This window comes from Populus alba, chromosome 10 (assembly GCF_005239225.2).
Source record: "Populus alba chromosome 10, ASM523922v2, whole genome shotgun sequence".
Lineage (NCBI taxonomy): Eukaryota > Viridiplantae > Streptophyta > Magnoliopsida > Malpighiales > Salicaceae > Populus > Populus alba.
The window spans coordinates 622,274-639,555 of record NC_133293.1 but is presented as its reverse complement, the minus strand read 5'-3'; the positions used below and the strand labels follow the sequence as shown (position 1 = coordinate 639,555).

At 29.3% G+C, this 17,282-nt stretch overlaps 1 protein-coding gene across 1 annotated transcript; it reads left to right on the top strand.

Moving 5' to 3' along the window:
- The first annotated feature begins 6,343 nt into the window (after positions 1 to 6,343).
- On the top strand, positions 6,344 to 7,863 carry LOC118057376 (ethylene-responsive transcription factor RAP2-3). The gene is made up of 2 exons (XM_035069938.2): positions 6,344 to 6,604; positions 7,113 to 7,863. Exons 1-2 carry the CDS (start codon positions 6,400 to 6,402, stop codon positions 7,628 to 7,630), a joined length of 723 nt encoding a protein of 240 aa, XP_034925829.1. The 5' UTR covers positions 6,344 to 6,399; the 3' UTR covers positions 7,631 to 7,863.
- The last annotated feature ends 9,419 nt before the right edge of the window (positions 7,864 to 17,282 follow it).

Sequence of the window (17,282 nt, the reverse complement as noted above, 5' to 3'; positions counted from 1 at the left end):
AAAGAGTTAAATAGCATAAAATAACATATACAACAACAAGTCCAGGCATATACTTCATAAAAATAATATTGTCAAACACTTTCTTTGAAATATGATATTTTCATTGACTATGTAAAATTAAAAATAAACATTGGAGATCTACTCACTTAAAGTTTAATGAGAAAACTTGTGTATACTTCATAAAAATAATTGAGCTTAAAGGATTTAAAATTGAAAGAGTATCATAATGGTAACCCTAACTAGTTATCTGGAGATCCTAAAATCCAAGTTTAAAGAAAAAAAAATAGTTCATACAACATTTTAAGTAGCATGCGAAAATAATTATTTCCTTTTTATTTTTATAAGAAAAAAGGTGTTAGTTGTAGCTTTATAAAGATGAGTCTTACTCATAGTGATTTTCATATATTGGTTTATCAAGTGGAGTACAACATAAGAATTATAATGAGTTATTACCGAGAAAATTATTTGAGAATTATAAAATGTTGAATTATTTAAAGCAATCATAAAATCAAGAGTTATTACGAGACAAAATAAACACAACCATGAGAATCAAAGAAAAACTTTAGACAAAGAACTATGTTAGTATTTTTGGCTTTGATTTACATAAAAGGTTGAATAGTTCAAGACATCGTGTTCATTAATTGACCAAGTAAATTTGATAGTACTTTACTAAGAAAATATTCAAAGCCAAAAGCTATCTATCATGATATAGTGATTTATTAAATCATTCTCTCAATGAATATTTGAGTATGTATATGTTAATCAGATAATTTCCATTCATATCGAGTGTTGTTAGAAATTCATTTTTAAAAAAATGTGTTAATTAATATATTTGAGGTAAAATTAAAAATGAACTCCACTCACTTTTAGAGTTGGGAGTTTGTTGAAAATTATTTTAAAACAAAAATTATTTTAACACAAAAATATTTTAACGTAGAATGTTAACTTGTTTAAAACCAAGTGATTAGTTTTAAACACAGTATGATTTAACGCTTATATTCATCCACAGTAGCATGACTAACATGTTAGTAAAAAAAATAAATACCAGTGGGACATTTTAAACACGCAATAAAAAGGAGAGAGAGACGGGTGCCAGCATTAACTCCGTGGAAGAAATATTGAGATGAACATATTTGTAGGTAAGAAAACTAACTTTCTGTGGTGGTGATATAATAGTAGAGAAAATCTGACAAATTGAGGAACATCGTTGAACAAGAGAGTGCATTGCTTGCACTTTTCAAGTACAAGTTCCGCGTGATACTTCCACTACTAGTGGTCAACAATGGGGTTTTTCTTCGATTTGGGGGGGAATCTGACGTCTGCTTTGTGGTCACATACCTCGAGACAGCAACAGTGATGGCCTTGGTTGGATTGGCAGTACTGATGAGTTGGGATTGCGGCTTGGAGGGAGGGAGGGAGGGAGGGATAGGGTTTCTTGGATGAGAAACCCTATATCCAAGAAACCCTATTGGCTATTGTATGATCACTTCAAGATACAGATAAAATCTAAAATATACTCGATCACTTCAAGAAGGGTGAGAGTTGATGAGATAGCAGCAATGTTCATCACTCTTATCAGCTTTATCGTCTGGTGTATGATCTTTGACCTCATTAATGCAGCTATGTGGTCCAGCTATGAACTGGAATAGCAGCTCTGGAAACGACAAGGATAATTGATGACAATGGCACAGCCAAGTTGACACAAAATTGAAGAGCTCAGGTGTACGTGAGGCAAGTTGGTTTGTCTACAGGAAAGCAATCATATATATGAGAAGTTGGGAAGTAGAAATTAACAAAAGGTGTAATTAGCTGTTATCCTCTATGAATTCAGTAATTAATTCATTTTCTCCAAGCAGCATGGCGTCTCATTGCGGGTTGTTTCTGCCTGTATATGCTCCCTTCTCATGGTAGTTTTTAATTAAACCTAGTACTCATCCATGGGCAAGTTCCCAGAGTTGCTGCAGGAAAAATATTGTCCAAGTTTGCTCTCGTAATATAAATTATGTTTAAAATTTTACTTAAAAATATAATTTTCTGAGTTGAGAAAATTTTTTAATTTAATATTAGAATTTTAATAGTTAAACACTCCCCAATTTGAATATCATTCTTTTTTAAATTAAAAAAAATTATATATAAATTATATATTTACATAATATACAAGGCAATACTTCATTATTTAAAAAAATTAATTTTTTTATTTAAAATTATATTTTTTAATTATTTTGATGTGTTAATATCAAAAATAATTTTTAAAAAATATATTATTTTAATATATTTCTAAACAAAAAATATTTTAAAAAATAATCACTACTATATTCTCAATTATTCCTTTAATCATAATTTATCTCAAACAAGAGTCTAAATTTGAGTAACATGCCTATTAAAAAAAATATAAATTCTTTTTTAATATAACTTAAAGGTTATAGGTAATTATTGTTATTAAGTTTAATTCTGTAGATAAATTTTAAAACTTTCTAATTCAATGTTTTTTTTAATTTGGGTTTAAAATCAAACTATATAATATTTGTTATGGTATGATCTGGTTGACTTAATTAATTGGTAAATCAAATTGATAAAAATAAAATATTTTAACTCAACTCCTTACTTAGTTTTAATTTAAAATTAATTTATATAAAAAAATTAATATGATATAATTGATTTGATTAATTAAAAACCATTAAAGAGTTTAAACATCATTACTCCTATTACTCCTATTAGATGATGTACAAGCGAACACTTTATTATTATTAAAAACAATTATTTTTTCAAATTCTAAATTGAAAACTTTAGACTATTGAAAAAAAAAAAGTTAAGACTACGAGAGGGTCGGAAAACTGGAAGAGGTGGGATAAGATATTTATTTATTTATTATTTTTAAGTAAACCCTTGACAATAATAATAATAATAATAATAATAATAATAAACAATTGTTTTCATTTTCTAACATAATTCTGTTTCAAACAGTATTTTTATAAAAATTTAAATTTATTTATAATTATTTTATATATATATATATATTTAAATTATTAGAAAAAAATATTTTTTTAATACGTTTCTAAATAAAAAAATATTTTAAAAAAACAACTATTACTATATTTTTAAACACTTAATGTATCATCATCTAGCTAACAAGAGCCTACATTTGAGTAACATGTCTATTAAAAAATTAAGATTTAATTTTTTTAATGTAACATAATGGTTATAGACAACTAATGTTATTAAGTTTCATTTCAAAATCTTAAAGAGACAACTCAATTGATCAATTCTTAGATTTACTTCTTAATAGTTACAAGTTTGAGTCTTTTCATAGCCATTAAAAATTATATAATCATTAACTTCAAAGACCCGTAAAATTAGTGTCAAGATGCACGTAAATTAATATGAACACTCATCTTAATTAAAAAAAGAAATTTCATTCGGTTGATAAATTTTGAAATTTTCTAGTTAAACTTTTTACTTAACTCATGATTAAAATCAAACAATATAGAATTTGTTTTGGCATTACTGATTAACTTGGCAAATTAAAAAAACAAAACTAATTCGTAAAAACAGTTTAAAAATCAAATTGAAAAAATAATTGATAAAAAAAATCTGCTTACTTATCTTGGATTTAAAATTAAATTGTATAAGAATTTTTTTAACATAATCCAATCAATGTGATTGATTTAAAAATAACTCAAATAATTTTTAAAAAAATAAAGGTGAAATTGAAGAAAAAAAACAAAGAAAAAGAGCATTTGGTTAGGGTATAAAATCTAAATTGCCTTTTTATAAACAGCATGATCTTTTACCCTGCTCCATATTTTGCAAGCTAGGATTAGGAACATGAATATTTTCAAAGATCCTAAGATCATGACTTGATGCATATTGGATATGTGGGATTTTAGAAAATAAATATTAAAAAGTAATTTAATTTTCAATATATTTAAAGACGGTAAAATATGTGGAGATGTGGTTAGGGTGCATGATTTTTAATTGTGAATTCTCTTTGTAAGTTTTATGAGTTCAGAGAACTTAAAATACTTTACTTTGATATTTTCCAATTAGTTATTTGTATTTTTATATGACAGGTATTTTAAATAATAAAATAAAAACATGAATGATTTTGAATTTTTAAACATGATGTTATTATTTATATATTAAAAAAATATCTATTGATGTTTTGGGTTTAATAACATTATGGATGACAAAGGTTTTTTTATAGATGTTTTGGGTTCAAAAAATTAATTTTAAAAACAAGTTTTTGGATCAAAAATAACCTTAAACTTTTTTTTTTCAATCACAATAGTGATTGAAATCTAGACAAAACAACATGAATTTGCGTGAATTTTTCTTAAAATAAAAATTATGATAGAAGATATATTTTCAACAAAAACAAATAAAGGCCTAGTTGTATGGGCTTACTAGCATATGATTGTGTGTTAGCCTTAATGAAATAAATCAGGCGGACTTGTTGGACCCCATAATACCTATGTTTTTTTTCAAATTTTTATTTTAAATTAATGATTTTTTACATGTTTTTTTTTTTCTTTCTAACATGTAAAGAAGTGATTAAGGGCTTTTTGTTTCAAGAAAACTACTAATTTCCAAGTTTTCTTAATGTTTGGTGAGCTCTAAAAAACTACTATCCATGAAAGTAGTTTCCAACAAAAGCAAAAATAACCCTTTCCCGCAAGGAAAGTATTTTTTTTTTTTTTTTAATTCTGGATAACACTTTCTTTGTTTTACAGACATAACACCTTCATACAAATCTCACTTCCCCTGTCTTCATACAGAAACTACCCAAATATCTAACTCTCAACTAATATTATTAACTAATTTAACTTTTTTTATTAATTTTTTAAAAAATATTTTGAGGTTCTAAAAATAAAATTTACTTAAAAAATATTTAACAAGATTATGTCTATGACATTACATTTAAAATATTTATATTATATGTAGATTTATATATATTTTTTTTTTCATGATTATATTTTTTATCTCATCTTTCTTTTCATTTTATTATAAATGGTCAAATAGTTATAATCAATGTTATTTTTTAGTTTATTTTTTATTATATAACTAAATACTGGAAACTATTTTCCAACTTATTTTTAATGACAATATCAAAATATCAAAAACTAATTTATTTTTTAAGAATTTATTTTATACGAAAATCACTTTCTAAAACAAATTATTTTTCAGAAAACAAACAGGGTATAAACTAGTTTTAGCCCAATCTAATGAGTTAACTCAATGATCCATCAATTTAGGAGCTATTTCAAACTAGATTATATTGTCGAGTTGGGTTGTAAGTTAACCTAGTGAAATCTAGTTAATCAATAACTCGAATGATCTTGTTAAAATTTATATTAATTTATTAAAAAATATATATCATAAATGATGTCATTTTAATCTTAAAAAAATAAAATAATATTATTTTAAATTAATGAAAGTTGATTTATCTATTCCATAATCCAAGTCTCAAATTGAATAATGAACCAGACCGTCTTTTAGAACTCCGTTAAGAACTCGTCCAAATGGAAAATCAATTTTGATGCACGTATCGAATGTGAAAATACATTTTAGTTTTGAAAACATAAAGTAAAATGAAAATGGCAAGATTGTAATTTAAGATAACCCAAAGTTGAATTAATGTGAATATCACTCGAAAATCGCTCTGCATGGCAGTTTTAACTTTTTCATTTTTGAACTACTTTATTCACATGCGCGTTACACTCACTCAAAGTTCTTACTTTTAAAATCCGATCTGAACTGATTTATCGGCTGGAGATTCAACCAACTCAGTACTCGAATCAGGTTGAGTTTAAAAAAAAAAAAAAATCTGAATAAATCTGGTAGGTTGATTTGATAACTCAGATAACCTAGTAAAATTTGATTAAAAATCTAATTATAATTCATTAATTATTTATTTTTTAAATTAAAATATCATCATTTTAATTTATAAAAAAAATTAAAATTAATTTAAATAACTCGATTAAAATCCAATAACCCACAAAAAAACTCGTGATTCAAGCTTGGAATCAAGTCAACCACCATAGCCGGATTTAAAATTATCCTCGAGTTACATTAAAAAAAACTCACTCAGTTCACTATATTCCAATCAGAACCCTCCACGTCACACACTTTCATGACCTACATGTCACCTAAGCACCCCACCCATAATCCATGCTCGATATACTGTAATCACAACTTTCCAGATTTTACCTGTTTCTTTCTCAGCCGTTTGATCTCATCATCATTTAAACAAAAGTGACCCACCACAAAAGGAAGATTTTCTCTGTCTGTTTGCTAGTAGATAGATTGTAACCGTCACTCTATAAAAACTAGGCCTCGTCCTCCTAATTTATTACACCATTTCTTCCTTCTCTTTCTCTGAAGAACTGGACAGACAAAAACATGTGTGGAGGTGCCATCATTTCCGATTTCGTACCCGTTAAACGTGGCCGGAAACCGACCACTGAGGATCTCTGGTCTGAACTTGACTCCTTATCTGATTTTCTTGGACTTGATCATCGTTCTATGAACAATATTAATAATGGTAGCAAAAAAGAAAACCTATCAAATCTCAAGCTCGCTCAAAAGCAACGCCAGCCCAACCAAGGTAATCAACAATATCTTCTTTTTTTTTTTTTCTGGGTTTTTCTTAATACCAGCGAGCTAGTTTTTTCTGGGTTGTGTTTTTTTTTTTTTGAAAATTATAATCTTGGATATATTTAATATATTGTGTAGAGAGACTTAAAAAGGAAGAAAGAAAAAGCATGTCCTTTTCCTTTTTGCATGAAAGTTTATACCTTTAATTAATTTTTAATCTTGGTTTTGCTGTTTTTGATTTTTAGAACCTTGGCCTGACATTATCAATTATTAATAAAAATTAATACAATATTTTGATTTATGTCTTTGGTGCAATATCAATAGATTTTTCCGTCAGGATGATTTTGTCAATGGTTGTATGAGGGTTTTTGTTTGTATGACATTTGCTTCAGTTCTTGGACATGGTTTTAGCAAATTTGTTTGGATGGGCTAGTTTTTAACTTGAATTCTTGGCTTGTACTAATTTTTTGTTCTTGAAAGGAAGAGGTTTTAATTTTCTTATGTTATTTTATATATAGTGATAACAGAGAGAGTTGAGAAGCCAAGCCAAGCAACAGAGCAAGAAGCCGGTAAAAAGAAGGTTCAGAGAACCAGAAAGAATGTGTACAGAGGAATAAGGCAAAGGCCATGGGGTAAATGGGCAGCTGAAATAAGAGACCCACACAAAGGTGTTAGAGTTTGGCTGGGCACTTACAACACAGCTGATGAAGCCGCTAAAGCTTATGATGAAGCCGCCAAGCGCATCCGTGGTGATAAAGCCAAGCTCAACTTCCCCCCTCAGCCACCACCAACGTCGGAGGCGGCGCCACCACCTGCCAAGAAGCGTTGCATCTTGGGTCCTGAAACGGCTGTTATGGCTAGTTTTGAGCAAATCTTGAACTCGGAGTCGTTTCATGGCCTGGAACCGCATCAGGCGGCGGCCCAGCTGAGTTGTGACGGAGGTGGAAGTGGTGATTATAATTGTGACCCTGTGGACCCTTGGATGCTTGATGATCTTATCAACGTCAGCTTAATTATTAGTAATATAATTAATTAACTCCTAATCTGGCTAGTGATGCATGCATGTTCACTGCTTAATGTATTAAGACCCTGTTTTATTAATGTTGGTGCTTGATGTTTAATGCTTTAATTAAGTAATTGGTGTTTGGTTGCCGAACATACTTGTGTGTAATAGACTATGACAATAAGGAGTGTGCGTGTGCCCTGTTGTCGGTCCATGGATTTGTATTGAAGAACAAACTACTTGGTGTATTTTTTACTTTGTGGAAACTTTTCTTTTACAGTTTTAATAATTCAAAAAAAAAAACTGTTTTGTACTGTACTAGTTTTTATTTTTAGTTTAATCAATAGAGAAAAAAAATTATTTGGTAAATTAAATTATTTTTATTTTTTACTGAATCTTAATTAAATTAAATTTATTTTTTAGAAAACCTAGTAAATTGTTTTTAAATGTGTGTGTGGTGGAATTTATGTATGATTTTTATAGTAGATTTGATGTTTTTCAGGAGAAAGGAGAATATAATTTATGATATATCGTACTTGGGTATTATTTTTTAATATTTGTTTGAAATAAGTGCTGGTTAATTAACTCTTCTTTGATGTTAATTCACCCTTCCTACAATACCGAGGATTTTATATTCAAAATGCCCTTTTGCATTGATACTCGACTCGTCATTGAAAGATCCAAAAGAAGGATTCTTTTAAAAAATAAATAAATAAATAAAAATAAATTAGGTGGATTTTGTTCACCAACATAACAAGCTAATTAATGGAATTCTTGGACATCATTAAATTTGTTTACATTACCAATTTTAATGAATAACAATTAGGTGAAGTTTGGTTTAAGAATGTTTGGTGTGTTAATGGCTTGAACGTTAGGTTATTATTAGTGGAAAGATACATGATATAATTAAAGTATTTATTAGTAATGACTAAAAATAATAAATTACTTAGGCATACCACTTTAAAAAATGGGGGTTACATTTTACCCTCCAAGCCCATTTTAATAAGTATCCTCAACTCAATTTCTTTTCATAAAATCCCCCTATCTAATATAATATGATAATATAAATCTTCTCACCCCTATATAAATCAATCATAGTCATGAAATGATATAATTAATAATGTAAAATAACCTTGAAATAATATAAATGTTAAGTTGCTACCTAATATATATATATATATATATATATATATATATATATATATATATATATATATATATATGTGTGTGTGTGTGTGTGTGTGAGATCAAAAAATTTATTTTTTTTATGGTTTTAAGTTCAAGTCATATGACTGCCAATATGATGGTCACTAAAGATTTATATAGTTGTTAATTTTAGAATCTGCAGAATTAATCGAAATATATAAAAACTAGTTTGGACATCAACATTAATAAAATATATATATATAATATATATATATGTACATTACAAATAAATATATTTACACGGTAATAATGTAAAATAAACATTATAATAATCATGCAGCCGGCCTAGTAATTGACTGATTAACAAGATTTAAAACCATGTTACAAGATATTGTGATAGTTTTTCGAAGAAATAAATAAATAAAATATTTTATAAATACGTGATTGAAGCAAACGAAACCGTCCCCTGTTTTAATGCCATTGGGATGTACAGAAATTACAGGCACACGTGCATGGCTTTGATAGGCACATATTTGGCAATAACATGGCTTTGGGAAAAGCACCTCACCAGAACCCTTTGCTCCTGAACGATAAGAAATTACAGGTACACGTGCATGGCTTTGATAGGTTCACATGCATAGCTTTGATAGGTGCACATGCATGGCTTGAATGCCCAGTTCTTGACCCGTGCTGCTGACCTGAGAGTGGAACCATAATATCGTGTAAATCTTGAATTCTAACTTCCATTAACGACACAAGTCAAAACTCTGACGTTGGACAGTACGGAACGGAGGTATTTATGATTGTTTTACATTGTTTTTTAAAGTATTTTTATAAAAATAATTTTAAAATAAAAAACCATAATTTAAAAAAAAAATATATATATTTATAATTTACCTATTCAAAACGCAATGCCTAGCGGGGGTTAAATCTAGCTAGATGAAACTTTTTTCTGTCCTGGGATTCTAATTATCATCAGCAATGACTGGTATATTCCACTTCATGATCAATGGAAATAAAATAACTAAGTAAACGTTTTGGCATCTTGTCATGGTGGGAGTTCAGCTGTTTTCTTATTGACTTATTTGTTTGTTTTTATATTTTAAAAGTATTTTTTAAAAAATTTAAAATTATTTTATTTTTTTATTTATTTTAAATTAATATATTTTTATTATTTTCAAATTATTTTGATGCACTAATATCAAAAATAATTTTTTAAAAAATAAAAAATATTATTTTAATATATTTTAGCATGAAATCCCTTTTAACAAACAATCATAATCATTTTTTTTTTTTTTGACAAATACCATGTTACAAAACACATGAAAAATATTAGTTTGTCATTCAAGAGACGGCCAACAACGTAGCTGAAAGATCGATCACAGAAAATGGTTTGAATCCTTTTTGGCAACAAGAAAGTCTTAGCCAAAGGCTAATTTGTATCTATAAATTTCAACAAGTACGGTGAGGTCTCCGACAACCAGCGTCCGAGTACATGCGTCAAGGAAATCAAACAAGTTTCCCTCAGCAGTGACGCCTCCCTCTCTCTCTCCCTCTCTCTCTCACGGGAGACTTATAATTTGCTTCCCATTTCTTCATAACCTAATTCTTACCAAATTCACCGTAGCTAGCTCGTTAATGGTCGATAGGTCCCGAGATGGTCCACCGATCGAGAAAATGCATCTCCATCTCCTTTCTAGCTCTCTGTTGAAAAGAAGGAAAATGGGAGTGCCTTGGCTAACGCGGGTGGCTAGCCAATTTGGAAACGCTAATGATCTTTGACTTCAGAGTGTCTCACGATCAAAAGCATCATCATTGTCATGGATTTTCACCACCTATGTTCATGGCATCTATCCACAAAGCTTGAGATCATGACAAAAAAAATAACAGTCCTGCTCTATTATATCAAACATTTTAGGCCAATCCAGAAAGATTGAGCACCACACAAGCCACAAGGCTAATCACAAAAAATAATTGCAGCCTTCAGATACAAGATCAATTACTTCAAAATTAAACTAATTGTAATTCCAGTGATACAACTTAACTGGTCAGATTCTAAATTTACTTTTTAAAAATTATTAGTTCGAGTTTTACAAATTTTAAGGTCACTGAAAACTTACATGATTGTTAATTTTAGAGCCTATAGAATTAGTTAAGGTGCATGTAAACTAACACGTATACCCTCGTTAATAAAAAAATTAAACAAATCGTTATCTATTAAAAAAAAAAAAACAAAGAGGAATCAGTTTTTTTCTTCTTTTAATAGACTGTGAGCAAAAAACAATGAAATTATAATAATAATATTCTCTCTCTTTTTTTTTTTTGTCTTTTGAAGTTTTATTCATGTTATCGTTTTTTATTTAATTTTGTTCTTCCATATTATATTAGCTAGTTATTAAAAATTTTATCATTAATTAAATTAATAAATTTAATCAAATTTAATAATATTATCAAAGAGTTTGTGACGCTTGGCGCCAACTACCTAGCAACACATGTCAAAATAATCCCCGAGTTTTTTAAAGTTAATCTGTGAGGATGAGGGACAAGTAATTGAAATTTTGTCCTCATGAAGGGAAAGGTGCATGAACCGAATCGATTGCAATCGCTCTAGATTTCTAGTGGGACCTTCAAGCGTACAAATGACATTTTCTGAAAAAGGAATATCTACCCAACCTTTTTTGTTTTTTGTTTTTCTTTTGATTGATAATTATTAGGCTAATTTAATGTGTATAAATTTATTTATTTTCATATTTTAAAAATATTTTTTTAAAAAAATTTATTTTTTTATTTTAAATTTAATTTTTTTTATATTTTTATATTATTTTGATGTACTGATTTTAAAATTATTTTTTTTAAAAATAAATTATTTTGATATATTTATAAATAAAAAATACTTTAAAAAAAAATTATAACTACATTCATAACATGCCCTATAATATTTAAATTATTGCTACTCAGGTTAGCCGGCTTAATTATAAAATCATTGTTAAACAATTCTTCTAATAATTAAAAAAGTTTATTTCTTTTTATATTTAGATTTTAAGATCAATACCAAGAAAGAAATTTAAAAAAAATTTTAATTTATAAATGTATAAAATACAGCCGCCTTGATTATAGCTTAACATGTTGGAGATTCATGATTCGTTAGCTCATTAATCATTCCTACCATTGAATTAAAAACACAAAATCCTCTAGAGTTATTGATTTTAAGATCTAAGCTTTTTTTATATTAATCCTGAATTATTTTACTGATTAAATTCAATGAACCTACCAATTAAATCTCCCCACGTCAATAGCTGTAATTATTGTGGATATCAATGGATGGCATTGTCACTCATTATCGAGTTAAATAATGACTAAATTATCTTATATTATATTGATTTTGCTTGGTATTTTCTATATATGCCATTATTTTGATTTATTATGTGATTTAATTTAACTATGTTTTTCTGGCTTCATATTCTTATCGAAAATATTATTTAAAATTATGAATAACAAAAAAATTTAAATTTTTAAAATTTTTTCTCTTACCAAAAAAAGTATACCTCTAAATTAAAATTGAAAACCCATTTCATGGATTAAAGGAACGAATTGATGCATACTCCTTCCATCAAAACTATGGAGAATTGAGGCTCGGAATTCCTGAAGTCACTTATTCTGGATAGCAAGCAGAACCAATCACTACCAAGTATTTCCTAGTCGTCCCAATCAGATCAATCATACCGCATCTGTGCTCATTTCCTATGCAGGATTTCTGAACTTACGAAACTGTATCCATCAAATTAAATAAAATCCAACAAACTATGTGGTCGGCACGAAAGGGCAAATGAAAGCCAACAAGTGCATCTGCATGTGGGTGCGGGTGCAATACTACACGAGGATCAAACGTGAAACACATCTTTAATCAAATCTGAAACACAGTTCACGATAGTTAAAGTTGAGAATAATAGAAACCTTAACTTATCAGTTAGCAAATCTTTTGTGTGTACGTGTGTGTAGGGTAATATACAGTAGTAAGTGTAGAAATTAAAACGCTAGAGTAGTCTTATAGCATTTCCTATAAATATACATTCTATAATACGCCAAATCAAGCCGAAGATGGAGGATTGACCTGAAACTTGAATAAAAAACCAGTAAAAGAAACAGTAGGAAATGACTTAGTAAAGACATCTGCAAGTTGATCCTGAAAAGAGATAAAACGAAGCTGAATCTCTTTCTTCGTAACCTTGTCTCGTACAAAATGATAATCAACCACAACATCTTTAGTACGAGCATGAAATATAGGATTTGCAGATAAATAAGTAACACCAAGATTTCATACCAAATGGTAGGAGCAAAAGCGGAAGGGATTTGCAGATCTGTCGATAAATATTGAAGCCAAATAACCTCGGCAGTGCCATCTGCTAAGGCTTTATACTTAGCCGCAGTAGAGGAGCGGACAACTGCATTGTTTACTTGATTTCCATGAAATCGACTTGATGAGTTAGTTAATTCATATTGAGTTGTTCCATCTAATAACTTAAAAAAAAATTCAAATTTTCACATTGTCAATAATATTTTTATTGATGTTGACATTGAGCAGTTAAATGATGTATTGAAAACTAGCGGCATACACAAGTCGATGAAGATGATAATAATGATGAAATCAACATAGAAGATTGCGATAGATATAATGATGATGAAATTGAAAAAAAAAAAATCTGATTAATTTTCACAACATGAAAGTTTAATGCCATAATCTATAACGTAATATTTTTGGACAAAATTAACTTTAATGTAATGACAATGATGTTTATTTAATTATTAAATGACCATGAAACATTTATTTTATGTGATTTTATTATTATACACAGAACTAGTGTTATTGTGTTGTGTGTGCTGTTGAGATTTTAAGTATTTGCATGATGGATAGATACATAAGAAAAACAAATACATTTTGACAATATAAACTGTTTTACACTGCTAGAAATACTGACAAACTATAAAATACCAAAAGATACACTAATAGATTAAGTTCGCCGGTATATTCTAGAGAGCATTGGTACGTTCCTTTCCTCCTAGCTCTATTCATTGTATTTAATACATACGGGATCATAAACAATTAAAATCCATCAGTATTTTCTTGAGAGCTAAAGTACCATTCACTTCTTGCTTGTACTGTTCATTACTGTTCAATACATACAGGATTACCGACAGTTAACTTTCATTGGTATTTTCCCAAGAGATAAGGTACTATTTCACTTCTCGCTTGCACTATTTATTTCTTTCTAGTACATACAGGATCATCGATGGTTAATGTCTGTCGATGTTTCCCCAAAATCTAAAATATTGTTCGCTTCTCTCTCACAATATTTATTATTGTATTTTGCAGAAAAAATCATTGACATACTAAAAAGTAGTCTTGTGATAGTTGGCAAGTTTCTAAAAAATTTAAATTAAATTAAAATTTTCAATTAGACGTTATAGATGAAAACACAAACAAAAAAAATTAAAAAATTAATTTTAAATTTTCCAACGATAAAGATGTCGGTAATACTTGGTGTGTTTCTGAAATTTTTTATTAAATTGAAAATTTTAATTAGAGTTTATAGAAGGAGACACCGATTAAAAAATTAATTAATTTTTTAATTTTAATTTTTTTTAATGGGAAAGACGTCGATGATATTTCACGGGTTTTTAAAAATTTTCAATTGACTTTATAGAAAAAGACAACGACAACAAAACTAAAATTAAAAATTTTAATTTTTTGATGGGAAAGACGTCGGTAATTATTTGGGTATACATATGATATGACCGACAGATTGAGTTTATTGATATATTTCAGAGAGCATTGAAACTATTCATGTCTTCATGATTAAATCATTTTGATTATCTTAATATACATTTATCTCTTGATTTTTCAAGTTTTATTTTTAGGTATCATTAATAACTTTTTATTTATTTATTAGCACATGTTTCTCAATTTATTTGATTACATATATTCATAAAAAAAATTTAAACTTAAATATTTTAAACACATTGAAAAAACTTGCATATATATATATTTTATAAAAATTAAAAATATCTACACAAATCGCAGTTACATAACTAGTATTAACTATATAAGAACTACCGAACAAGAAAAGAAAATGAAAGCTAAAACAATATGAATAGCAAGTTCGACCAGGTTAAGAATAATAACAGCAGCCATGCCACTGTCTTCACACAGCAGGATTTCAGGAATCACAATGCTTATCCTTACCAAAAAGACACTTACCATGACCTTTCTCCAACGGCAATGCTCTGCAATCAAGATGGAAACGCCGCAGAAGAGGAAGCTACAACCATGCAATCTGCAACGGTAATGCTCTGCAATCAAGATGGAAACCTTGCTCCAACGGTAATGCTCTGCAATCAAGATGGAAACTTAGCAGAAGAGGGAGCTACAACCATGCAATCTGCAACGGTAATCTTCTGCAATCAAGATGGAAACTTAGCAGAAGAGAGAAGAGGGAGCTACAACCATGCAATCTGCAACGGTTGTCTTCTGCAATCAAGATGGAAACTTAGCAGAAGAGGGAGCTACAACCATGCAATCTGCAACGGTAATATTGAGCAATCAAGATGGAAACTCAACGGAAGTGGTGGATGCTTGATCAAATCTCTCAAAGAAGGAAATGATTCTAGTGTTTATGGAAAATAAACTTTTCCTAGTTAAACACAATTATTAAAATAAACTACTGCAATCCTTGTGCTCTCGTTTTCTTTCTTCATTCCAATAAAAGAGAATTAATCCACCACCATCCTCTGCTATATTTTTCTTATGCTATCAGAGCTGAAGTGAGCTTCAGCACAAATCTTCCGCTGTCAACAATGAACACACTATCTTTGAATGTTGAAAACTTTGTTACACTAAAACTCACTCCAACCAACTAATCTCTGTGGCGCGAACTAGCCTTAGCCCTTGCAGAAAGCCAAGATCTGGTAGGTCATTTTAACAATGAAGAACCTGCCCCTACACAATACATTTCACCAACACCAAATACCATCAATATTTCATTTATTGAACACTCAGAGCTTGGGCTAACAGAAGCCTTTGTTCCCTGGCAAAAATCAGATCGTCATCTTCGTGGTTGGATCATTGGAACACTCTCTGGAGAAGCCCTTGGACTCCTCGTCTTCTTCTTCTTCTTCGTGGTTCACTGCACCACCAATTATTGTTATTGGAGACTCTGCTATAAAACAAAAAAAAATGTTGAACTACCTCTTAAGGATGCTTTGTATGTTCCTGATCCGACAAAAAAATTATTATTTGCAAGTCAATTAACTAAACAACTTCCTATCAACTGTGAGTTTTCTAATGTTGGTTTTTGTGTCAGGGAACGAGAAACAGGACATCCAGTAATCATGGGGAGATACAAGGGTGACCTCTATTTACTCCATAATTTGCTAGAACTATATTTCTCTCATCGGTTTAAATATGGCACAGCAGAGATTTGACACCAACGTCTTGGACACCCATAATTTTCAGCTTTGCAGCTATTAAAAAAATCGATTGCTGTCATCTACCTTCAATTCTGAAACACCATATTTTAAACTGCATGGTATGCATGTTAGGATATTGTCATTATTGTGGTAAATATACCACTTCCACTTTGTACAAGTAGGACAACTCATCACCCACTTGGTACAAAGTGAAAGCATAAATTATGGCATAATTGATGCCATGTTTTATGGTTTTTTTGTTCTCTTCATGTTAACAAATGCGCTAGAGAAGTTTACCATTAATATTTACAAATAAAGATATCATTTCAGAGCAAGGGGAGAGTGTGAGAGTGTAGAATGTGAGAGACCAAGAGATAAAATAAAGGGTTGACAATGGTAGCAGCTCTGCTGCCATGTGAAGCAGTGAGTGAGAGCTTGGAGTTAAATTAGAGTGGATGTAATGTTTCTCCTCTATATATTTGTATTGTATCATTTTTCTATTTCTAACAATATGGATCTATCTCATGGATGTAAATAATTTGTCAAACTATGTTATATATTATGTCAATGTGCTAATCTTTTAATGGACAATAATTAGAACATCACTGGTCAGAATTCTTCAACAATGCATTGGTTTATTCTTCAACAAACTTTTCCTAGTTAAACACAATTATTAAAATAAACTACTGCAATCCTTGTCCTCTCGTTTTCTTTCTTCATTCCAATAAAAGAGAATTAATCCACCACCATCCTCTGCTATATTTTTCTTATGCTATCAGAGCTGAAGTGAGCATCAGCACAAATCTTCCGCTGTCAACAATGAACACACTATCTTTGAATGTTGAAAACTTTGTTACACTAAAACTCACTCCAACCAACTAATCTCTGGCGCGAACTAGCCTTAGCCCTTCACAAAGCCAAGATTTGGTAGGTCATTTTAACAATGAAGAACCTGCCCCCTACACAATTGATGGCATAATTGATGCCATGTTTTATGGTTTTTTTGTCCCTTTTATATTGACAAATGTACTAGAGAAGCTTACCATTAATATCTACAAATAAAAACATCATTTAA

Coding starts and splice junctions, on each gene's coding strand:
- LOC118057376 (XM_035069938.2), top strand. CDS start 6,400: ATGTGTGGAGGTGCCATCATTTCCGATTTCGTACCCGTTAAACGTGGC. Junction 6,605..7,112: donor GCAACGCCAGCCCAACCAAG/GTAATCAACAAT, acceptor TTTTATATATAG/TGATAACAGAGAGAGTTGAG.